We start from the raw sequence: 25990 nt of genomic DNA on the forward strand, positions 1-25990 counted from the left end.
CTCTAGTGGCGAAAGCAGGCTTAGGGTTGTTCATATAAATAATATAAGAATAAATAAATAATAATACAAGAATAAATGCTGTGTTATATGTTATTCGGCAGCCGTCCATCTCGAGAGACGATGGTGTAGCTTCTTAAGAGTCTATCTGCACCGCCGAGAATGGCTGTGCAGTCCGACTCGGGAGTGACACGGTATCTGTCTCCTCCCGTGTTGAATCGACATCTTGCGATGATGCTGGAGTGTCCTCTCCAGTGAAGCTGAAGCTACAGAGCCTGGGCAGGGTGATATGGAGGGTCTGCTGTTGCCCATGCAGCAGACCCCCCCTCTCTTCGCAGCTGAAGGGTCCAAGGGAAAGACGGAGTCAATACAGCTTGGCTTCAGGTGCGCCGCAGGAGTTGCCGGTGTTGACTACAACGTCAAACCGCCTTAGGGACTCCGGCTCCGGATTTTCTGTCGGGGTTTACTCCCCTAGCCTTTCCCCTGAAGAGGTATGCCGCAAGGCAGCGGAGGTTTTTTGGAGTCAGAGTTTTCCTTCTCTGATGTGCCCTGACTGGAAGATCGAACCAGCGACACTTAGCTCGCAGGCCGACACTCAATCCACTGAGCCAAACCAGCCAGGGACAGTGTTATATGTACTCAGAACTATAAACCTACTTTTGCCTACCTTGTATGATGTCACATTTACTTCATTGTAAATTCAACACATTTTAGTCAAGGATGACTCTTCACAGTCTGCCATTAAAGAAATGGAGCTATGGCCCTCACTGGTGTGGCTCAGTGGGTTGAGTGCCAGCTTGCCAACCAAAGGGTCACCTGTTCAATCCTCAGACAGGGCACATGCCTGTGTTGCAGGCCAGGTCCCCAGTTGGGGGCGTGTGAGAGGCAACCACACAGTGATGTTTCTCTCCCTCTCTTTCTTCCTTCCTTCCCCTCTCTCAAAAAATAAAAAAATAAAATAGTTAAAAAAAAAGGAACTATGGAGGTAATACAATTATCTGAAAGTTATACCTATTCAAAAAGGTAGCTGGGAATAAATATACATTATTATTCTATTCTTATCCTCTTGTAATTCCTTACATCTGAAAATCATTGCTGCCAGATTAAGTAGTTTGTAAATAGCTGTTCTCTTGCACTAAAGATTAGCATAAGTTCAATGTTAATTTATCACTTCTATCTTTGAAGGATCACAAATGAGGATGATAAAAACAGATGCCTAGCATATGGCAACAGATGGGTCACCACATTTAAAGAGAACTAGTGGGAACAGGAGGGTTCACTTTTCTCAATTCTTATCACAGAAAGTGAAAATCACGGAGAAGAAAACAAGGCAATGCAGACTTCATTAAGTCCTAATTTTCCTATAGCTTCTAAGTATCCTATTAAAATACAAGACTTGTAGTTTACTAGTATGTTCCAGGGTATAGCCATATAGAAAAATCCATACTAGAAAGAGTCAAGGTAGGAACATAGGTAGGAATCTACAGTACCCACTGGCAAAATATGGCTTCTGGTGGCAAGAATTATTGGAACAGATGGTACATGATGAATTCATCAGGACATGTCCAGATACCCAGCTTCATAACAATATGAAGTTTTTACTATTTTTGCTCAGATGATGCCTTATCCTAACATTACACTGAATATTTCATGTATGCAGTGTTTAAAATTTTATTAGAGTTACACATGCCTTTTATTGTAAATTAAAAATAAGAATGGTGCTTATGATAAAACTTTGACTCAATACCCATAAAACACATTGCAGAGCTGCACTATGATGGGATGCATGCCCAATAAACTAGCATCCAAATTACTATTCATTTTTAAGAAATATTTTATTACCTATTTGGAATTCATCCCATAAATACAGTTCATAAACTCAAATGGTAAAAATGAAAACAAAGCATTTGTATTCATACACATTATACTAAATAAGGCCTGGGCTTTATTGGATATACCTGTTTGTCATATAATTAGCAAATATGATACAAATCATGTTTTCCCTTGAGTGTGAATTTTATAAATAAGGCTCTATTTGGGTTGATTTAAACTCTTTCTATTAAAGAAGATATATGATTCCTACTCACAAAAATCCTTAAAGAATTTTCCAAAGTTAAAACTCAGAAGTTTATTATAAATTATAACACAGAAAAAGAAGACAAATTTACCTCAAACTTTCACTAGAATTTAAGGTTATTTTCTATTAATTTACATCTTGGTAGGTACAGCTTTAAAAATGTAAGCAGAATTGTATTTAGGCTCCTCTAAAAGTAGTACAACCACCCATTTTCTTTCCTCACTATCTGTCTCTTGATTCAGAAATATAATTTCTGCAATCATCTAAAACTTGGCATTGGTTTCCTAACATTCTGTATGTGCTGCTTTCATAAACTAATCAGTGTGGTTGTCACTGTCAATCTTCAATAGTAGCAATAACATCTTTCTAGGCAGGTTTTGCCATTATCAGAATTTACTGCTCAGGAAGTAGGGTAAAGAGCTCCTGGAGGTGGTATGTTGAATTCTAGGAAATAAGTATAATTCTCATAAGTAAAGCCCTTGGGTGATGGCAGCTGGAGGAAGAGTCCTGGTAGCAATGCACTTTAGTTACTGTGGAGGTATTTTCTGTTTTGCTTTCTTACTGTTTTTGTATTCTCACACAGAAATGTTTAACTCATCTAGGTGACAGCAAAGAATTCCAAAACATCAGTAAAAGCATAAATAATAATAGAGCACTAGTTCCAGGCATTATGATAAATACTTTATATATACTTGTTTTATTTTTCAGCTCATCTTCATAAAAACTCCCATGGTAGATATTATCTTTAAATTCCAACTCAGAAAGGATCTTTAATTTGCCAATGTCACACAACTACCAAGTGATGCAGCCGGACTCAGACCTGGTTCTCTATGGTTTGCACTCCATGGTGTACACACCTCCATCCCTGTGCCAGCACTCAAAAAAACAGCATACATGCCCCAACTCAACAAAAACCTACTAGAATATTCAGTCTGACAAAAAAAAAAAAATCGAGAATTAGAAAATCGTGTTGCAAAAGGAATGACATTTATTCCCTCAGCCTAGGAATTATTCAGGAAGTAATTTGAAATGTTGTATCATTCACAACAAAAATATAAGAAACAAGTTAAATATCCAGTATTAGAAAAATGCACATAAAATGGAATATCACTCAGGCAATACCAATTAAATTTAGGAAAAACACATAAGAAAAGGTTTATGATATGATGCCAAGCACAAACATAGGCTCTACAAAAAAGTAACATGTGAAGTATATATTATAATTTCAATAATGCAAAGGAAAAATTACAGAAGGAAAATAATTGAATATAATAAGACAAATTACATAATAATGGTTTTGAGTATTGTAATCGTTATTTTTATCTTTCCTTATGTACTTTCTGAAATATCTATCAAGAGTGTATATTACATTTTAATCAGAAAAAACCTTAATTACAACATAATTCACATAATCATAAACATGGAAATTTATATGAATAAGTAACTAATCATTTAATGTCAATTGAATAATTAAAACATTAATTTTTTTGTTTAGAAAATGTTAGCATACTAATTAAAGCAACTTAGATTAATTAATTGAGGGTATATTGTGTAATTATAAAATCTAATTATTTAATTATTAAATTAAAGCTGATAGGAAGAAAATAAAGCTTTTTGAAATGTTTATATCTTGTACAAGTATAAGTTTTGTCTTTCCTTGTTCCAAAAATATTTTTGTCATTTTTTATTTTATTGCATACTTTCATTCCTTAGTAATCAACAGTATGCTTTCTTGTTTATGAGTATTTCGAAAGTACAGCATACTTTAAGGATCCCATAATAGAAAACACATGGAAACTGTTTAGTTCTCAAGAAAATTTTTAAGAAAAAATAGAGTGAGTATACAAAAATATAACACAGCTTTCATTATATAACTTCCCTAAAATAACAACTACAAATGGTTCTTATTGACAACCATATTCAAACTTCTTAGTTCAGAATTCTTTATTAATTGTGATTGTTTTACCTTTTCTATCTTATTTGTATTAACTCCAATGTACCTTCACACCTACCTCAATCATTCTAATTATAGATTCCTAGGTAATCAGTGTTTAGTCTACCCCCAAATTTGCTCAGACTATTACCTCTACCTGTGTTTACTCTCTCATCTAATTACTTCTTTGAAGTTCACTTTCAAGGTAGCTTTACTAATTTATTTATCCAATACTAGGATCCTGTGATAAATTTATAGAGGTGAAATATATTGGACATGGTTTTAGCAATGAAGTAGCTTCTAGTCTAGAGAGGGATATGAAAGTAAAAAAGAAGAGAAACGAAAACAAAACATACACAGTGTTATCAATGTTATGACTTGAAGAATAAAAAGTCTGAGTAACTGATGAAGGTTAAGGGACATGGGTAGTAAAGGAAGAAATATCCAGGCAAAAGGAAGAACCTGTACAGATGTCAATAAATAAGAGTATACATGGAGCATCTGAGGATCTGAAGTAGGGCTGGATTTGTACATGAAGATGTAAATGGCCAGGTCAAATACTGGGGACTTCCGGCCAAGATGGAGGCTTAGACGGACACGCTAGGTCTCCCTCTACAACTAGAGAGGAATACAACTACTTCAAAACAAAGGATAACTAGAAATTCCAGAAAATAAAACTACACGGAAGCCCAACATATGAAGTTATAAACCAGCGGTGCCATTTGGGCAGGTAAGAGTTAAAGAGGGCAGTGCTGTTTGCGGGTAGCACCTGGACAACGGCGGGCGGCGAGGAATCCCGGCTGCGCAAGCCCCTGGCGGTGCGCGACCCCGGCGAGGAATCCCGGCTGCGGGCGGGCCCCTGGCAGTGCACGACCCCAGCGCTGGGGAGAGCGGCCACCGCATCGCCTTGAACAGTGAGGCCCAGGGGGTTGGGAGGACGGATCTCGGTCTCCTAGCTGAATAACTGTGTGAATCCATCTTGGACCCCCGCCCCCAAAGAAAGCACCACAGGGCTGCGAAATAGGTCGCGGACAGGCGCCGGTCGCTGAATTGTGACGCGTACACAGGCACTGCCCCCGACAGCCGGCCCAAGAAAACAAAACGCACCTGTCAAAATGTGGCAGACAAATATAGAGATCCCGGTGGCACAACTCACCAGACAGCAGATAGAGAACCTGACAGATGAACAGATAAGAAACCTGTCAGAGGCTCAGTTCTGGGCCATTGTTATCAGGTGGCTTACAGAATTCACAAAAGAGCAGGAAAAAGATATGAAAGAAGCGAAAAACACTCATAACGAAAGGAACAAAACCACATACGAGACAGATGGTGAGGAAAAAAAATCCAGAGTTCATTTCAACAAACTGGAATATGGAGAAGGAACAAGCAGTCAACCAATGCAGCGAGAGGAAATAGGAAGCAACAATGAGAGGATCAGAAACCTCTGGGACAGCTATAAAAGGCCCAACATAAGAATCATTGGTTTGCCAGAGAGTGAGGAAGATGAACTAGAACTTGAAAAATTGAGTGAAAATATAATAAAGGAGAACTTCTCAGACTTGGGGAAGGGAATAGATTTGCAGGTCCAGGAAGCAAGGAGAGTTCCCAAGAGACTGGACCCAGGGAGAACCACCCCAAGACACATTATAATCAAAATGTCAAAAATTAAAGATAAAGAGAGAATCTTAAAAGCAGCAAGAGAGAAGAAAAGAATTATGTACAAAGGGGTCCCAATTAGACTATCAGCTGACTTCTCAAGGGAGACCCTACAGACAAGAAGGGACTGGCAAGAAATATTCAAAGTAATGAAAATCCAAAACCTACAACCATGAATACTCTATCCAGCGAAATTGTCATTCAGAATAGAAGGACAGAGAAAGTGTTTCCAGGACAAAATAAAACTGAAAGAGTTCATTAGATCCAAACCACTGTTATATGAGATGTTAAAGGGACTGGTTTAAAAAACAGAAGCTAGGGAGATGAAACAAAGGCAAACTAAACAGGCAACGAGAGTGGAAAAGGAACTGTGGGTACGGGAAGCATATTGGGGGGAGGTCAACAGGGAGGGGGAGTGGGGAGAGGGAGGGAGATGATATAGGAATTGGGGATCATGGTAGGAGGGAATGAAATAGACGGAGAGAGGTTGGGAGGAACTGTATGCACAACTAATGGACTTAATCTAAAAGGGGGGGACAACTGGAGGGAGGGGGGCCACCGGGTGGAGGGGAGCAGAGGGAAGGGAAATTGGCACAAATGTAATATTTTAATCAATAAAACACATTAAATCTGAAAAAAAAAAAGATGTAAATGACCAGATCTCAGAGTATTCAATGGTTATGATATAATTTGTTTCTTATAAAAATTATATTTAATTATAGGTCATGGGCCTTGGTAATTAGAACAGAAATTTTAATACCATGGAGTTAAATATTGCTACTGTTTTAGTAGTAAACTTATTGATTTGCAAGTAACCAGAAATCCATGTCTTCAACTTCATTTGTGTATCTTCTGGGGCCTATAAAGGAGTGGGATATAAAGTTCATGCTGAAAACTGTGTTGTGTTCACTTGATTACTATTATAGTAACATTTCTAGAAGCAGAGGTGGGGAATAGGGTGGATATTTATATAGTTAAATGGTGTGCAATTGAGAGTTTCCATCTGTCTCTAAGGCCCAATAAGAGGTGAGGATTTGGAAATATGTATGTTTACTATAGATATGCATCATTAGTGTTTAATTGGAACAACTAAGATTTTTGACTGGGTCAAAATTAATTTAATGTGTAAAGTCAAGAGATGGCAAGTAGATTCCTGTTAGATTCATTTCCAAGTGTGTGAATCACTTAGATACTTATTTCATTTGTTCTTGGAAGAGTTATCAAATATGAGCAGCATCCGAAGTCTGCTTACAAAAAGACTTCGGGTTATTTTCATGTAGAGAATAACTTTTTTGAGTTATTTGATACTATTGTCATACAAAATTAATTCAATGATATAAAAAGAATAGGTTGAAGTATAGTTCTCCTTAAAGAGTTTTGGGTGAAACCCAAATAGAATTCATTTGTTTTAAGACTTTCAGGACACAAAAATAACCTAACACTTAATGTTATGAAATTGCTGAGCATTCCCAGTAATGATATCTGGACTTTTGGAGTTAAAGTGTAAATGTAAATTCTTTTTCTCTATTTATATTGGCCACTCCGTGACACACAAAACAATGAATTGCAAAGTGGAAAATCTGGCCTTGTTGGTATCTCCTGTAAATCACTATCTATCTGCATTCCCAGTTCAGCAATGTGAGCATTTGATTGTTCTCCTTTGAGACTTAATGGTTAGTGGTTTTAAATAAAACAGCATTACAAAGTCTAACAATAATCATTTCAACTTATCAGTGCCAATAAGGTAAAATGATTGTGTTATGATTATTTAAAAGGTTACAACACAGAAAGTAGCACCCATTTATGAGTTTAGCCTTGTTATTTATTTTTATTTTTTGACTCTAATCATCATATTCAGAACTCATTTCATCTATGGATTAAATAAAAATGTTCAAGCAATTTCATTTTGTGCTGCCACTGTGGTCCAAAGCATGTTGATTTAACATGTCTGATGCCGAGTAAAGCTATGGTTCAATCAAAAGATTAGCTTTCTCTATCATGACTGAAAGAAGCGCTGTCTGAAGAAGCTTTTTCACTGTCTTTTTAGATACTCTTAAAAATTATAGACTTCCAGTCAAGATGGAGGCATAGGTAAACACTCTTCACCTCCTTGTGCAACCACAAGAAGAATCACAATTAACCTCAAAACAAAAAAACACCCAGAATTGCAAGAAAATTGAACTGTATTAAATCCAACAACCACGGATTTAAAGAAACCACATTCGTCCACACTGGTAGGAGAGGTGGAAATGGGGCGTCAAAGGAAAGAGGACACAATGCGCCACAGATTGGTGGTGGCAGTGGTGGAACACGTGGTCCCACATTCATGTGTGGTGGAGAAAAGTCAGGAGGGATAGCATGCGAGTGAGCGATCCCAGTCCCAGGCCAGACCATGCAACCCAGAGGTGTTTCAGAGGTGGGAAGATAAAGCATCACAACTTCTGGCTGTAAAAACAAGTGGGGGTTGGGGTGGCAGAAAAAACTGCCAGTTTTTCAGGAGAGTTCATTTAAAGGGCCCATGAAGGCTTAAAGTGTACAGAAACCCATCCACTCTGGGAATCACCACCAGGGTAACAGCTAGAAGGCACCAGGCACATACAGGAAGTGGATGAAGTGACTAGAAACAGGTGAGTGCTGGGCAAGCCTCCAGAAGCCAGGGCACAGCATTGTCCCCTCTCTAAGTACCCCTGTCCCTGCAAAGGGCTGCAAAGGAGTGAAGCAGGTTGCCCCACTAATACAGGAAGTCAAAACAGCTCTACCTAATGCACAGAAACAAAGGGAGGCTGCCAAATTGAGGAGACAAAGCAATATGGCCCAAATGAAAGAACAGAACAAAACCCCGGAAAAAGAACTAAACAAAACAGAGATAGGAAAGAAATTAAAGCTATACTATGTGAAATAAAAAAATATATACAGAAAACCAATAGTGTAGGGAGGGAAGCCAGGATTAAAATCAATGATTTGAAACATAAGAAAGAAATAAACATTTCCCCAGGACAGAATTAAGAAACAAGAATTCAAAAAAAATGAAGAGAGAATAGAAGACTCTGGGACATCTCCCAAAGTGCTAACATCCGAATCATAGGGATGCCAGAAGAAGAGGAAGAGCAAGGAATTGAAAATTTATTTGAAAAAATAATGAAAGAAAACTTCTCTAATTTGAGAAAGGAAATAGACATTCACCCAAGAAGCCCAGAGAGTCCCACACAAGTTGGATCCAAAGAGGACCACACGAAAACACATCATAATTTAAATGCCAAGGTTAAAGATAAAGAGAGAATATTAAAAACAGCAAGAAAAAAGCAGAGTTACCAACAAAGGAGTTCCCATAAGACTATCAGATGATTTCTCAAAAGAAACTACAAACAAGAAGGAACTGGCAAGAAGTATTCAAAATGATGAGAAGCAAGGACCTACAACCGAGATTCCTCTATCCAGCAAAGTTATCATTTAGAATGGAAGGGCAGATAAAGTGCCTCCCAGACAAGGTAAAGCTAAAGGAGTTCATCATCACCAAGCCCTTATTAAATGAAATGTTAAAGGGACTCATTTAATAAAAAGAAGATCAAAACTATGAACATTAAAATGATAACAAACTCACAGCTATCAACAACTGAATCTAAAGAAAAACAACAACAAAAACTAAGCAAACAACTAAAACAGGAACAGAATCATAGATGTAGAGATCATTTGGAGGGTTATCAGCTGGGAGGGGAAGGGGGAGAATGGAATGGGGTAGGTGCAGGGATTAAGAACCATAATGGGAAGGTACAAAATAGGGGGATGTTAAGAATAGTATAGAAAATGTCGAAGCCAAAGAACTTACATGCACAACTGGTGGACGTGAAGTAAGGGGGAGGTTCTTGGAGGAAAGGGGCGTACTGGACAGAGGGGGGCAAAGGGGGAAAATTGGTACAATTGTAATAGCATAATCAATAAAATATACTTAAATAATTTTAAAAAGTAAAAAAATAAAATTATAGTATATATCAATATAATACATAACAACCTTTAAGATCTTCTCAAAATTCCTGACCTTAGCATGTATGAATCTACATAAGATGTCAACTTTAATAGCAAGGAAGTAGTCAATTGCTTCACTAAATAAGTGTTCCATATTCTATGAAATTAGTATTTTAATCCCACTTGTAAATTTTAACATGATTGGAAAGGAGAGCAATTAAAAATTACTGCCACTGAATAACTGATTACATCCAAAAATGTTTATTTTAACATAAATGATACTTGTCAGTTTAAATGTACTCCAAAGTATTGATGAAGATCATGGACAACAAATATGTATAATAATAAAAATCAACCCTAAGATATCATACCAATAAAAACATCTAAGAAAATAGTTTTATTTTACATTACGTGTACTGGTGTAATGGATACACATTTCATTTTTCTATGGTACAAGATTACCTTGAGGCAGGACACACATGACACACACTTGCAGATTTTGTGGTAATTTATATAACTTCCCTGGCTACTGAAGGATGGTGATTGGAGGGAGGGAAACTGATAAGAATTAAGGGTAATTTTAAGGTCCATTTATGTCCTTTTTACATTTCGTTTCTATTAAAACAACACACAGTCTGAGTTCATCATCATGAGTATAGTCTACCAAAATAATACATGTGTTATTCTACTTTATTTTTCCCCACTGACAAAAACACACATATAAAGAAGACCATAAATCTCTTAGCTATCCTGATTTTCTTCTCTCATACTTATTCTGACATTCCCAAACGAATTTTTAAGAACTCCCAAATAAGGGGCGATTGGAAAAAATATTACATTTCAAAGCAAACACAAAAATTTAAAGAATGAAGTAATAAACTCAAAATTAAGAAGTAGAATATGAGCTGTGAACCTTGACCAGTGTGGCTCAGTTGGTTGAGTATTGTCCTGCAAAGCAAAAGGTTGCTTTCCTGGTCAGGGCACACACCTGGGTTGCAGGCTGGTCCCTGGCTGGGACATGTGTGAGAGGCAATAATAGATGATTCTCTTATACTTTGTTTCTCTCCCTTTCTTTCTCCTTTCCTCCCCCTCTCTCTAAAAGCAAATAAATAAAATCTTTTTTAAAAAAGAAGTAGAATATGAAAGTTAAAATTTTATTTCATTTTATCAGAGTTCTCAGGGCCATAGTTTCTGACAGATTCTGAACATAACCAAATTTAAAAAAAAAAAAAAAAGTGGATGTTTTTCAAGGGTTAATTCAACCCATGGATTTTGCTATTAAATGTAATCCTCAAAAGGAGTTCAGCATATGGTGATAGTGATAGTATAGCTTAATTCATTAATTACTTGGCTAAGTAACTATATTATTTGGCAGAAGGCTGTTATTATAATCGAATACAATATTCTAGAAAATATATGCTATAAACATTGCATTGAACATATGTAGCAAATGTTACATTCATTGTCTAAGTATTATAACATCATTAACTGTAGGAGTGAGGAAGGAAGATGGCATATGTGAAAATGCTTTGTAAACTATGGTACATAGTGCAAAATAATGACTCACAGGAAAAATCTTTTCTTAGACAAAAATGCTAAAAAAATATTTTCTTTTCTTGTGATCTTTTTCTTTTTTCACTTAACAAAACTGGCTCTTCAAATCCTGGCTCTTCAAATCCTGGCTCTTCAAATCCTTACTTAAAGAGTAGAAGGCTGGGGACAGTGAATCAAAGGAAGGGCGCAGCGTAGAAGAATGAACAGGACAGAGCCTACGTGGTGCCTTGCTTTGGCTCCCTAGGAGGGAGCTATAGTGGGGCTGCTGTTAACTCACAGCAAAGTCAGAGAAAAAGGGGGCCTTGGAGACCGGTTCAAGGCGTTAGTCCAAGAGGAGCTGCTGCTGCCTGTTGCTCCCCTGGTTGCAAGTCTTCTGAGGACTCTTAGAATTTTGGAGAGAAAAGTAAAGATGCACGCCTGAGAGGGAAGTGTGGGTGTGCTCCAGAGACAGCCCACCTGTCTAACACTTTTTACGTTGAAGAATCTTTAAGGAATTTGTGTTTATGTGTGTGTGCACATACACACACATAGAGAGACAGACAGAGACTGGATGGGGGGAATGAGAAGGTCAATGTAAATTGTTAACAGGTGGAAGAATCTGGCTGAGGGTTCTATAATGATTTTTTGGTACTATTTTTTTAGCTTTTAAGTAAAGCCTGACATTATTTTTAAATAAAATATTTTTTAAAATGCCTGCCACATATTTGGAACTCCTGCTGTGGATGATATAAATAAGAAAGAGCAAGATTAGAAGCAGCAAAAGCCCATTAATGTAGCTTTTGGAAGGTGTTTAAACTAATGCCTTTGGGAAAGCGAGTATTTACAAAGTTCACATAGGGACAAAACAGCCCAGAAGGAAGGCCATGCAGTTGCTGGTTTAGTAGCAATACTACAATATTTGGTAGCCATTTTTCACCTTTTGAAACTAGTTCCAAATTAAAAAGAGAAAAACAGACTAATGATTTTCTCAAACTCCTTTCAATTCTAGAATCTTATAATAAACTCTCAGGGAACATACCATTTTTCACTCTGTCCACCCAGCTTACCCATCTAAATATCGATAATGTGATGCTTATTGAAGTTTTCTTAACTTCCTCAGACGTCTAAGATACAGTATGCCCAAGTCCCATTGAGCTCATAGGTCTCCGAGTCTACACTGAGGGCTGTGCCAAGAATAGTCTGAGAATTGATGCCCTGATGATTAATGCTGCCCAGGCACTAAATTAGGCTGCCAAAATAAATGATTATTTATATTCAAACCAAACCACATAGACTGTACTATATATCAATATGCATACTATACTATAAATAATGTCTCTTTTTTATTGTTTTGTTTTGTTTAAGTTCTATCTTTTCACTCTGAAATTTCAAAACCTCATTCCAGAGCAGGAAGAGGATGGCAAAAACTAAAATGTGTACTTTCTCGGTGTACTTATCAAAGAAGAAGAATAACTCTTTTATTTCTATATTGTGTCAGTAGCCCTGAGAACAGTGATTCTTGAGACTGACAATATCCAAGGATAGAGCAGGTCCTGCAAACAGGAAGAAATTCTACTGTTTTTCACTTCAAAAAAAAGAAAACTTTCTCTCTCTCTCTCTCTCTCTCTCTCTCTCTCTCTCTCTCTCTCTCCCTCTCTCTCTCTCAGCATGATGACAGATATTTGAAAGATGTTTTAGTCTTTCTTCAACCAAAACCCTAAGTTGCAGGTAACTGGTTTGGGCTGCTGGGAGGCAGAGGAGGAACTGGGGCTCCACGTTCCATTATGAAAAGGAAATGTTGCTGAGGCATTCCAAACACAAAATTAGAAGCAGGACTAAGGTGTGGTTTAATTTAGATGTTAAATGCTGTCTCTAAATAATAGGCTGGGCATTATGGAAATATAAGCATTGACTAGTCATAGCTTCTGCCGTCATGGTGATTATAGTGAGGGAGAAAACGATAGTGAATGATATTATTAACAAGGTTGAAATATATAGCCTAAAACTTAGCACAATATGAAAGTGATGAATAAAGTCATGTGCATAAAATTTAGTCAGACTCTCACCCTGTGGAAATATTTAGCCCTAGAGACTTGTAAATGCATTTTAAATAATAATGTGCTTTCCCGAGGAAAGATATTTTTTTCAATGAACAATATTTAGTAGACCATTAAATCACTGAATTTTGTATTGTGACTGATTGCACTGATTAAGATACTTGGAAATTTGATATGCATTTTTTCTTTGCAATATAATTTTATCATCACTTTTTAGAATGGTAGAAGACTAGAAAATGGGTTCAGGTTCTTGCCTATGAAATCCTATTTGATTTTTTCTTATCCTTTTCTACCTTCTGAGCAGTTACTGATTTTCTCTTTAAAAATATATATGAACATCTATTTGAATCCTAATATTTTCTACTCACTGATTTCTGGTAAGAAGCATGAAGTTTATATGAAGAGATTGTAGAATACTTTGTAATTATTTCTGAGATTAGTCAACTTCGTTACCTTCCTTGGGTGAACCTGTCCATGTTTAGCATCAGCCACTATGACTAAAATCCTGAAGGGTCAGTGGTTTTTAATTCACCTTATTCTATAGAGAGCATGTTTCCAAGTTGAAGTGGCCAATTCTTACTTGGGCACTAAGCATTCCAGGTGTTACTTCTGTGCAGGGATGCTCAATGCCAAATTTAGCAACTCACACATAGTATCTGCAGGACAGAAGTTACTTTACATGTAGCCATGTAGCCATGCCCCCTTCTTATATGAAATAGAATAAAAGGAAGAAAGAGAAAAAACGGGTAGTAGGAACAATTTTAGTTTCCTCTTTTCCTATAAGCATTAAAAATTTAAGCCATTAATCAAATGGGAAGGACATAAAAATTAATGCTGAAGAGCTCTTACTATTTGCAGGCCAAATTCAAGCTATTTTATATTCATTAAACTCATTATGTGCTTAAAGACACTTAGCTGGCAAAAGGCAGGACTGTAATTCCTTGATTTCAGCTCTACATTATGCTGAAGCACACATTCTTTTATTTTTTATTGGCATTTAAAAAATTCTATCTATATTTTTTTCTTATCAAAATACAATATATACTCAGTGTCAAGAAACTGGATAAGACAAAAGAGTTCAACAGAAAAACAAAAAGTATCACCCATAACTCCACCATCCAATGATATCACTGTGAATATTATAGGATATTTTATTTCCAGTCTTTTGCTCTAAGCATATGATATCCACAACTATTTTCTCTCTTCCATAAATAATTTTACAACATAATTTTAACTAAACAAATTTCTATCATATGCTTATCAGTAACCTACCTACCATCATTAGGCATTTAGATTATTTCCATTTTTCAATCATGCATAAAACCAGAAGTACACAGCCTATATTTTTTGTACAAATTCATTATTATTTCCTTAGGGTAAGTACAGTCCTATATTTATCCTGAGTATTCCTGACACCAGAATTGCTATGTGAAGGAGTATTTTTTTCCCTTTGTTAAATACAGTGTGAAGTTTATCTCTAAAGGTGCCTTAAAAATACACACTTCTAGCAGCAGCATAGGAGATTGCGCCTTTCCCTCCACCCTTTCCAGTATATGGCATTGCCATTCTTTTCTCATTTTGCAAGATAGGAAAGGAAGTCTTTTACTTTAGTCCTATATATATACACCCAGAATGAACTTACTGAGTTTTCATTGTATTTTATATCTGAGAGCCTCCATCTTAAATTATAAATCCATGGCTTGTAGGCACACATGCTAGAGAATTTTCCCCCATAGTGAAAGATTCTAGAATTTTGTCTTTTGATAAACAACTGGAATTGACAATTAATAAATGTAAAGCATAGAGGTGGCTGAAAATGGAATGTTCTATCTTGGGAGTCAGTGAAGTACCCCATAACTGAAGAAGTTCAAGCCAAAAATGGACAATCTGTTGACAAGGATGCTCGTAGGGAATTGGTCTAGACGATCTCTATAGTTTCTTCCTACCTTAAGGTTCTGTGATGCTCTTGTCTATTTCTACAGATTATTGATTCTGTATTTTTGCCTCATCAATTACAATATTTTTATATAAATACAATGCTTCTCTCTGACTCCTGTACTTTGCCGGTAATCTATCTAAAGTGGCAGCACTGTAAGTTGTGTTTTGAATCAATATAAGTATAATTAATTTCAGAGTGTTTGGTCATCTAGAAAATTAGCTGAAACATAAGTTCCTAAGAGTCTCAATTTGGAAAATATATATGCATGTACATTCAAAAATATATGTCTATACTTATAGCTAAAGGTATGTAAGAAACTATAGGTATCCTTTCATATGTTCAGAAAACTTCTAGGAGAATACAAAAAGCATTATCCTTAGTTGTTGTCTCTAAGGAGTGGAATTTGGGTAAAGGGATATGAAGAACTTCTATTTTCCACTTAAATCCTTTAATACTATTTGCATGTTTCAAAAATTGCATATATAATTTAACAATATTTTTTAAAAATTCATTTATTTTTAGAGAGAGGGGAACAGAGAGAGAGAGAAACATCGATTGGTTGTCTCTCACATGCCCCCAACTGGGGACCTGGCCTGCAATCCTGTGCCCTGACTGAGACTCAGAATGGTAGCCTTTTGGTTTACAGGCTGGTGTTCAATCCACTAAGCCACACCAGCCAAGACTTAACAATAATTTTAAGATTTCATAAAATTAAGAGAAAACCTGGAAACAAAGTTAACTTCACATCAATGAAAAGCTAGTTGCAGCTATTTATAATTAAGTTGTCAGCAAATGAACTATAGGTCTTATTCAGCAGCCTTAAAAGTTGGACTTTATCAATATGAGGAGGAGCTTTTCTTCTCAATTTTGGTCTCAAGCTTTGGTTAGTTGGCATTAAAACAACAAATCAATGAGGACAAGTTTAATTTTTTTTTTTTTTTGGCAACACACACACACACACACACACACAGGGAAACTGTTAGAATAATAAGTCACTGAGTTTTAATTGAAGAATCTCACCATTTGGAATGTGGTGTTAAAATCTTTTTTATGAGTATAATGAGGTAGGTTTTAATATATAAACAATTTTATCCTGCTCACCAAATTTATGGAAAGTTGGAAACTTAAATCCTAATTTAAAATATAGAGAAATAAAATTGCATAATTTTAATTACAGACAATCCTGATAATTTTTTAGTTTACATAAAAAGAAGCTATAGTATTCATCAAATCTTCTTTAAAACTTAAAAATTATTCAAGAAAAGCAATGCAATGCTGATGGTAGAAGAGGAGATTCATGTGAATGTGATGTGTCCCCTAGAACTTAGAAAATATGAAATCAATCATAAGATGTCAGAGGTCAGGATTGAGAACTCTCCCCTAAAGACAGTTCAATATGCCTGGCATCTAACTAATAGGATTAGCGTTTTGAATAAGATGTGTCAGTTAGAATATAGGCTTAACTGCGGTGGATATGCTGTCAGACCCAACCAAGACAGTTGTCTGGCACCTGTCCTGAAGCTGCCAAATGAAGGGCTGTGTTCAGTGGTGCCAGGACACAATCCAATCCCCTAACTCACTCTTGCCCTGATTTCTTCTGGCTTTCCATGACATGGACCTTCACAGAGAGGGCTTATCAGTAAATAGAGTTCTAGTTTTATATAGCACTTTCTTCTAACAGCTACGGTGAAGGCTATTATTTTTTCAACTGGAGAATCAAAAGTTCTGATTATGTTTGATCTCTTGGAATATAATCTCTTTTTTTCATAATGAGCATTCCAGAGTCTGAACAAATCTAAGATTTTTTGAACCACGAGGACTGAAGGCACACTAAATTCTTGGGTAGCCATTCTGCCTTCTCCATGTGGCATGGATCACCTTGTGCCAAAGAGAGCCTTGGGTCCAACTTTGAGAGGTTTTATTCATATTATTACCACTGGAAAAACTCAACAGAAAGGTTATGTTGAAAAGGTATATGAATGAAGAGAGGTACATTCTCATTTGAAGACTTAGAACTAAGTCAGAAATCTATAGATGGAATTTACTTTCTAAGAACTATTAAATATTTGTATAATCACCTAAAATAAAAAGTGAAGTAATTACCTTTTATTTTAATTAGTAACTTGTTGAGGTTTATATAAGAGAAGTGACAAAATAAGATAAAAATTAACTAGATAAACATTTCCCAAGCTCTTTCAGGAATCTGTTTATATTAACTAACACCCCAAAGTGCCTACGTCCGAAGTGGGTGAAGGGTGAGAATGAAATGACATACTACATGAGAACTGTTCCCAGTAGTAACTAGCACATTGTAATCCCCCAATAAATGTCAGATAATATAAAATTTATTATGCAAAATAAAGAAATTGAAATCTAAACACACCAAAATTATGTAAATGTATATATCTGTCTGTCTGTCTATCTATCTACAGGCAAAGACATAGAAAATGACCTGAGAGGATTCACATCACATTGTTAGCAGTGGTTTCCTTTGGGGTATAAAGTAATACGGAGGAGATACAGTATTAGGACTAGGTGAAGGGGGACTTTTGTTTTTCTTTTTACAATACGTCTATACTTCTGGAAGTTTTATAGTTAAAATAAAAAAAGATCTATAATTTAAATTAAAAGGAAACAATAATGTTTTTAAAGAAATACCAAAAGATCCATTGGTAGATATATAATAAAATTACTGTAAAAATGTTTATTCATGCCCTGGCTGGTGCAGCTCAGTGAATTGAGCACTGGCCTGTGAACCAAAGGGTCATTGGTTCGATTCCCAGTCAGGGCACATGCCTGGGTTGCAGGCCAGGGCCCCAGTTGGGAGCACGCGAGAGGCAACCACACATTGGTGTTCCTCTCTGTCTTTTTCCCCTCTCACTTCCCCCTCTCTAAAAATAAATAAATAAATCTTTTAAAGAAATGATCATTCACAATGAATGAGCATACTTCATAATACTTAGATATAGTATAATTTGGGAGTAATTTGGATCCACCACATAGCCTGGCTCACAGTGGTACTTGTTTGGATAAATGGCTGAGAAACCACTTACAGTAGTCAAGTTACTTCACTCCTGTAAGCCAATTTTCTTATCTATAAAATGAACATAATTGTAGCTACATATAAACATCCAACACAATATGTAGCCCCTTTTTAGAAAGATAAATTATTAGGTTTTATTTTGAAGACTCAGACTCTGAGACTTTTGAAATATATATTTGAACATACAATCTTTTTATCTTGTGAATTCTATAAACACAGTTTACATGAAGCACAATTTGGACTAATGTTTCAAGCACACATCTGAGAAGTCATGTCAGGTGTTAGGGCTCTTGGTTTCTAGTTCCTCCTGTGAGTTCTCTAAGATTCCAGCTCTATCTTGAACAGAATCTCTCAGGGAACTAAAATACTACCAATGGTAAGCTTTAAAATTCTAAGTCATGAATACACTTTAGCTCTACTACTAAACACTGAGGCTTGAACTGGTGAGGGCAGAGACTCCATCATTAGCAACTCTTGTAAAGTGGGAAGAACTACTTATGGAGGTCTTGGTGACAGTGGCGAAAAAGAAAGGATAGTCGCTGAGAACCAGGTGACTTTTGAATATTTTCATCTAAATCTTAAGTGTTCCTAAGACAGAGACTCATCTTTGGTTCTTATTCCTCCTGGGAGCACTTATGGTAAATAAGCATAAATTGTTTAATATTTTGAATTTCTGTAAGAAGAGCAGAGATATACATTTAATCCTGAGTGTCAACATGAGCATCGCAGCACTCCCAAGCATGAAATGTAATACCACAGCCATAGTTAAAAGCTCATTGCGGGAGAGGGGGTGGGTTGGGTGGGGGAGAGAAATTAGGGGAAAGGGGGACAACTGTAATTGAAACCCCCCCCCCCAAAAAAAAGCTCAGATTCTAATTTCAACCTAGTTCATCTTTTTGCTATCTTGGTAATCTTAAACATTAACGATAAACATCAATACTTTATCTATAAGAGAGTTGTGAATATTATGTTTAGTTAAAATAACTAATAAGGTTTCAATGAGATAATATATATAAAATGTTTAACACAGTAACATTACTATAGTTTTCTGCTCTGCTCTCAATTTTGAGCCCTGGTGTAAGGACACATGTTTCAACAAGATTTGTTCATTGGATTAAGGAAGTATAACACTCATTGCACAAAATGACAGAAGAAACTACTGTTAGGAATCAGATTCCCTCATCTCCTTTATGTCTTTATCCCTAATATTAATCAAACCTTTAATTTACATAGTTATTAGCACTTCTAATTCCCTGTACAAGACACATTTGGTGTGAGAAATCTCAGCTTTATCTGTTAGTCTCAACGTTCATGTCTGATCTCTACTGTGGCATCACACACCTCCTGACGTATTTGTAATCTTTCTCTGGCCAGATTATACTACCATTTTATCTTTCCAGCTATCTTGGGAACTCATCAGGAAGGTGTCTTCTGTTTTACAGCTTCTCAATTATATACTTAAGGGTTTTCCTTAAGTTTATGTCCAACTCAGAAATAACTAAATCTTGTAGCCTACTTTGAAGTGTGTCTGAAACAACTGTAAAGTTCATTTGATGAAATTATCTACTTTTTGAGGGAATACAAAATAATTTTTCTTTTTATTACAAAATAAGTCATTTAACATGGGAAACCACATAAAAAAAGATCAGTAAAAGAAACTATCGATGACATTTTGATGTGTCTGCACGTATGTATATTTGTGTCTAGTACTGGGTATTGCCCAGAAAACTTTATCAAAGCAAGAGTTGAAGAACTGGGTGAGGTATTTGAAAGCTTTAATAGTAGTAAAAGATAAGTAACTAGTTTGAGATTGTTTATTCTTCACTCTAACATAGCTGCTATGTAAATAATTGTCAACAATATGGAAATCAGGATACAATATTTTCAAATTAGTTTTTATAATGGCACTACATTAATCATCCCAGCATAATAAAGAACTGACTAAAATCCGGAATATGACATTAATGGGTAGTAGGTACTTCATTACAAACTGTACTTTGATTTTGTAAACAGTAATTATGTAGAAAGGCAAATGTGGAAGGGGGCATTAAACTCCTTCTAATTCCAGGTTCCAATTCTTCAGTAATTGCTTTTCTAAACTTACGTATTTCAGATTTCTTCCAGAGTAAATTGATGAAAATAATTTTCACTCTCAAACTAGTTATAATATGGACATACTGAGATAGCTCTAAAACCATGTGAACGTATTGTAAAAGTGCAATATAAAATTTATCACTAAGAAGTAGAACACGTGTTGACAGAGATTGTTTATATTATTGGAAAATACTTTGGATATTATGAGATATTCTAAAACTTAGAGTAATGCTATTTGATAAGTAATGCTTAAAGTCTTAACTCTATAATTTTGCAAAAGAAGTCTTTGCATAGACCATGGGATGAAAACTTCAAACAGGACAGAACCTTTGATGACTGACTTTTTAAAGTATGCATTTTGTTTTATGTACCCAAGGTCTTGAGGCAGGCCTGGTACATACATAAGAGGCACTCAATAAATATTTGTTTTTTTTTTTTTATTGAATGAACCTCTGTCTGAAATAACCCCTGACATGCATCCTGGGGGATTCCTTTTGTTGATCCCTAGTACTTTAGGGGGTGATGAGATATCACAGATTTTTAAAAACTGTATTTTGAAAGGAAATCATTGGGATGCTGACTGCATTGGGCAAAAAAGCACAGTACATGGATTCAGAAAATATGAGTTTAAGTTGTTTCTGTTCACTACTTAGCTGTGTGACCACATTTGTAAAATGTGAGAGAAAATAATTCCTTTTTCACAGTATGACCTTAGGCTCAAATGATATGACAGACACTAAAACTCTGTGAACTGAAAAGTAGTGAACAAATATTATTGGGCAAACTTTGTACAAGGGTTCTGAAATCTATTTCCAATTACATTATAAATTTCTTATGTGTATCTCTTTATTTGCTTGTCTGAATTCAAAATAAAAATACTTTACACAGAGGGGCAATTTTCCCTTTCCCTAAAGCAGCCTGATGGTTACCTTGAATTGGCTTATTGTACCAAATATATTCCTGAAAATTATCTTTTTCAATATTTTCCTTCCTACACCCTTTATTAATAAGAGTTTCAATATTAAGAAATTTCATCTCAAAAAAAACGTACCTCCTCACCTCTTCAATCTCTTTCAGATTTCTTTCATTAACATCTGAATTTCACAGACCTCTAAGAGCATGAATTATAGCATTAACAGACAAGAGTTAAAGAAATTATTCATAAAAGCATGAAAGGAAATGAGAGACAATGATAAAGTCATTTGCATGCAAAGAACCTTAAATGTTGAGACTACCTCCCTGCAAATCTGTGCTGTATTGTGTCAATGGTATACACATCTACTCTAATAGGAAAAGAAAGAAGGCTAATTCCCGGAAGTATCTAGAAAGGCATGTGTGTGGAAAAGGTTTTTCTTAGGAAGGAGTTCTGAGGGCAAGATCAAAGACTGATAATTCTAGACTGTCCAGAAGAAAAATATTTGAACAACTCAAAATAATGAGCATGAAATATAGAGTCATGCGTAATACCAAGCAGGTTAACTCAGTGTTCATGGTACAGGGAAGACAGGACATAAAATAATGATTAAGAGGTCATAGCTCAACATCTTTACATGAAGATCGTAGGGGGAGATAGGAAGAACTGCATTTGCTTGACATTTATAAAACGGCCAAGTCTACATAAAAACAAACCTGTTGCTCTGCAATTATACTGAGGCTGGGGTTTTTAGCACCCACAGGGTGAATATCCCTGTTTTCAGTCCCCTTTCTCTAAGCTCTCACAGCCACGTTATCATTTGCTCAATGGGGACCTTTATTGGCGTACAAAGTTGAACACAAAACATCTGTTCTGGCATGAATTTCCTAAGTGCATAGATACTGACGCTTCACGTAAGAAAATATAATGAATAGTCAGTTTAGCAATCTGCCTCTACTGTTACTGTTTCTATTTGCTTTTTAAAATTCATTTATTAATATACCATAATCATTATACATAGCAAGATCTGGTTTAGGGAAATAGATTTGTATTAACTCTATGACATTTTCATTTAGAAAAATAGCTTGGCTGGTGTGGTTGAGTGGATTGAGTCACAGCCTGTGAACCAAAGGATCACTGGTTCGATTCCCAGTCAGGGCACATGCCTGGGTTGTGGGCCAGGTCCCCAATTGGAGGCATGTGAGAGGGAACCACACATTGATGTTTCTCTCCCTCTCTTTCTCCCTCCCTTTCCCTCTTGCTAAAAATAAATAAATAAATACATCTACATCTAAAAAAGAAAGAAAGAAAGAAAGAAAAATAGATATATCTTGAAAGTGCTGAAGAGGAACTGCGTATGTGACCCCTGTATATGCAACTTTGGAATGTGGATTATTTTGAGCTGAGGACAATCAAGACCCAGCAGGCTCAAGAAAAAATTTTACCTCTTCCTTAACTACCCAAAAGAATTTAGATAGAAGACCTGGTTCAGATAGAGCTATTCCAGAGATAACTTTTATCTGGATGACATATCTTAAGGCAGTGAAAACATGTAATTACCAAATATCTGCTCTTCTGATTGTCCTTTGAATCACCTCTTTCCCCTTTGAAGCCCTCTGCCCCTATGCCAGGACTTTTCTTTCTTTCTTTTTTTCTTTCTTTTTTTGATTTAATCTTTATCATCTTTTTTCCATTACCATTTAGTCCCCTTAAACCCCCAGCTCCCAGCAATCACCACACTGTTGTCCATGTTCATGAGTCCTTTCCCATTACTTTTCTCAGGATGGCAAATAAGTCCCAACTGCCTAAACTGTCCTTGTGTCTCACATTCTAATGAGGCTACCGTACGTATGAAATTAAATTTGTTTTTCTCCTGTCTTATGTCAGTATAACTGTTAGGCCAGCCAAAGAACAAAAAAGAGCAGAAGGAAAGTTTCCTCCTCAGGAGTGCCTTTGGTAGATAATAACCAGTTTTTTAAAACCCCACAGACTTCTAGAACACACTTGGCTTGATATACTACAAATAATAAATGGCAAATGAGTGTAAGAAATTTGAGAGCCCTAAATAAACACCTTAACTTTTCCTTTGTATTTTCAGCAGGCAGTTAATTACCAGGTATAATAAATGTTTAATAAATACTTGTTGAATAACTAATATGTATATAACCTGGACAATGAAACATAAAATCATTCGCATTACACTTAATGTGTGAATATATACATACACAAATACCCTTGCACACACACATCTATATATTTTTTAAACACCTGGACATCCCAAGTAGGAAGAAAATAAATACTTGAGACATAAGAACTACAGACTGACTCGAAAGATCTTGAGAGAGGTTTTTAGAGTGATATCTTAGAGCCTTCGTATGGATAGTGTGGTAAAAATTCTTAACATGGGACGTGATCTTGAAGACTGGCTTTTTGCACTGATATATTTGCCAAGATTACCTATGATGTGGAATTTACTCCCTCCTGAACGTTCCAGCTACAGAGAGGATGGAACACCTCTCATTACTATTTTTTAATGCAAAGCTCCAGTAAACAGCATAATTTATGTAGAAAATCCTTTTCCCCATGATTTGAGAAGGCCCCCTATTTCAACTTCCTACTCTCCTAGCTGGTAGAAAATGCAGCAAATTTGTAGTCATTGTCTTCAAAAGATTTAGGGAGGAATCATTTGCTCCCACTAGTTCATTGTATAAACTGAAGTCAGCAGAGAAGTGACTTGCACAAGAGCTTATGGCAAGTAAATTTCTTTACGTAAGTACACCTGGAATAAGTAGTAGTCTGTGACCCTGTCCGAATTCCATCCTCCCCTTCTTAGGCTAACATTTGCAAGCAGCACAGAAAACAATTGCGGATTGAGGGCTGAGTGGTAAGGGTAGGAAGTGGTCATGATCAAATCCCTGGGCCTGGAGATCACCTGCTCTCTTGGATTAAAACAGCGTTACAAGCTATTCATAAGAACATCAAGGAAGAGTGGGCCGTTGTTTTTCAGAACCAGCTGTGGAGAATCAGCTCAACAGTGGCCTGGGAACAGCTGCCGCACCAAGGGAGGGATGCCGTAGTGGTGGAAGAGTGAGCAGGGCAGGCAGGCTGCAGGGACCCCGCCGCGCCACCTCTCGGCAAACCAGGAAGTATTTTTGCGTTAAATGCACGGCTTGAGCAACCTATTGAACGGAAAGTGTGAATGGCTCATAGCAGGCCCCAGATGCGCGTGGTAACTAACCGCACACCCTCGGGGACTGGGGTCCGGGTGGCTTCGGGCTAGGGCTAGTCGCTAAATGGTCAGCCTGGGAGCACTGAGCCTGCGCTCTCAGAAAGTACACAGAACTAGCAGGCTCCGCTCCCTTAGCGAACCGTGAAGGGAGCAAAGTCCGGGGTAAACAAGACTCTCGGCTGCCTCCAGACCTGCACCTCCTGCGTGCTCCTCTACCCCTCTTTTCCCACGCGCGGGCACCCCCACCCTGCAGCCGTAGCCACCCTGTCTCCCAGGCCCCATCATCTGATCTCTGCATCACTCGCCCGGGGCTCGCACTCCCACAGCTGGCGCGCCACACTCACCATCTCTTTCCTGAGGAGGTGAAGCTTGGTTTCCAGCCTCTCCAGGGTGCTGGAGTGGCTATGTCTTTTTGGGGAGCTTGAGGTTGGGGAGGACGAAGAGGAGGACGACAAGGAGGCAGGGAAGCTGCAGCTGCTGCTACTGCTACTGCAGCCACCGCCACTGCCGCCGCTCCCCCCGCAGGGGTCCCTGTCCCTTTCCAGGGGAGCCGGCTCCTCCCCACGGAGCGAGCGCACTAGGCTCTCCGGTACTTTGCGCCCCAGCTTCAGCTCAATGTCTCTGAGGTCTGGCAGCGTCCCGTCTTCCATGACTTTTCAAGAACGATGATAATGGTAGCAAAACGTTGCGGAGGAGAGGCAGCCCCGGCCTCCAAGTCTGCGGTGAGACCGGCGGACCCCTCTGGCTGCCAGGGTCTCTTTTCTCAGCTGACCGAGCGCACCATCCGCTCCATAACCGCCTGTAGGGTATCAGCCCTGCAAACTGCGCAGGACTCGGCGGGTCGCAGCTGCTCTTCTCCCGGTCGCCGGTCGCCGTAACCCCTCCGAGTCTTACCAAGATTAGAGACCAGTTTATCCTCTTCGTTCTTGGTCCCTCCGCTGCAAAGTTGAGTTAATTGATACTGCAGGGAGGGAGAACACGCAAGTACTACAGACCGAAAGAAAACAGGGGAAAATGAAGTCTGTTTTAGCTTTATGGGGGGAAAAAATCACATTATAAAACTGTCCGTCACATCCCTGCGCCATTCACTGACTGCGCATCTGGTACCACGCGACACAGTAATTATGTGGCCATACTCCGGGGTCGGTTCATTTTCCAGCCATAAATCTCCAAGCTTCCGAAGTAGCGTTAGAAATAATCTCTGGTCAGGGATGGAGGAAAACAGTCCGGCGCAAGGACGCGTAAAAAGGAGATAGTGAGCCGGTGCTCAACGGCTTCCTCCACGCGGCAGAAATAGCCTTCTTGCCATTTAGGCTGTTTGATCCAAGTCATTGTGTTCCCGCGAGTCTCAGAAACTTTAAACTCTGCTGGCAGGTGGACCAAACCAGGGCCAACCCCTATACCGTATATCGTAGGCAAGACGAGCACCACGTTTCCCCACCCCGCTGCTAGTCGCACTTGCAGTGTCCTGTTTTAGCTAGGAGTTCCTAATACGTGTATTCGATTTTCAGTTTTCCTGGCGGAATTGCCTGGCACCTACAATAACTAGCAGATAT

General features: G+C 37.5%; 1 protein-coding gene across 1 annotated transcript in view; it reads right to left on the minus strand.

The window, feature by feature from the left end:
- LURAP1L (leucine rich adaptor protein 1 like) overlaps positions 1-25298 on the minus strand; it is a 47761-nt gene extending 22463 nt beyond the window's left edge. Inside the window, exon 1 of the mRNA XM_090275823.1 lies at positions 24779-25298. Within this exon, the coding sequence (XP_090131949.1) occupies positions 24779-25084 (306 nt within the window). The 5' untranslated portion in view covers positions 25085-25298. The remainder of the gene's footprint in view (positions 1-24778) is intronic.
- Between the last annotated feature and the right edge of the window lie 692 nt (positions 25299-25990).

The sequence above is a fragment of the Furipterus horrens genome, unplaced genomic scaffold (genome assembly GCF_987537825.1).
Source record: "Furipterus horrens unplaced genomic scaffold, mFurHor1.1.pri manual_scaffold_4, whole genome shotgun sequence".
NCBI classification, from domain to species: Eukaryota; Metazoa; Chordata; class Mammalia; order Chiroptera; family Furipteridae; genus Furipterus; species Furipterus horrens.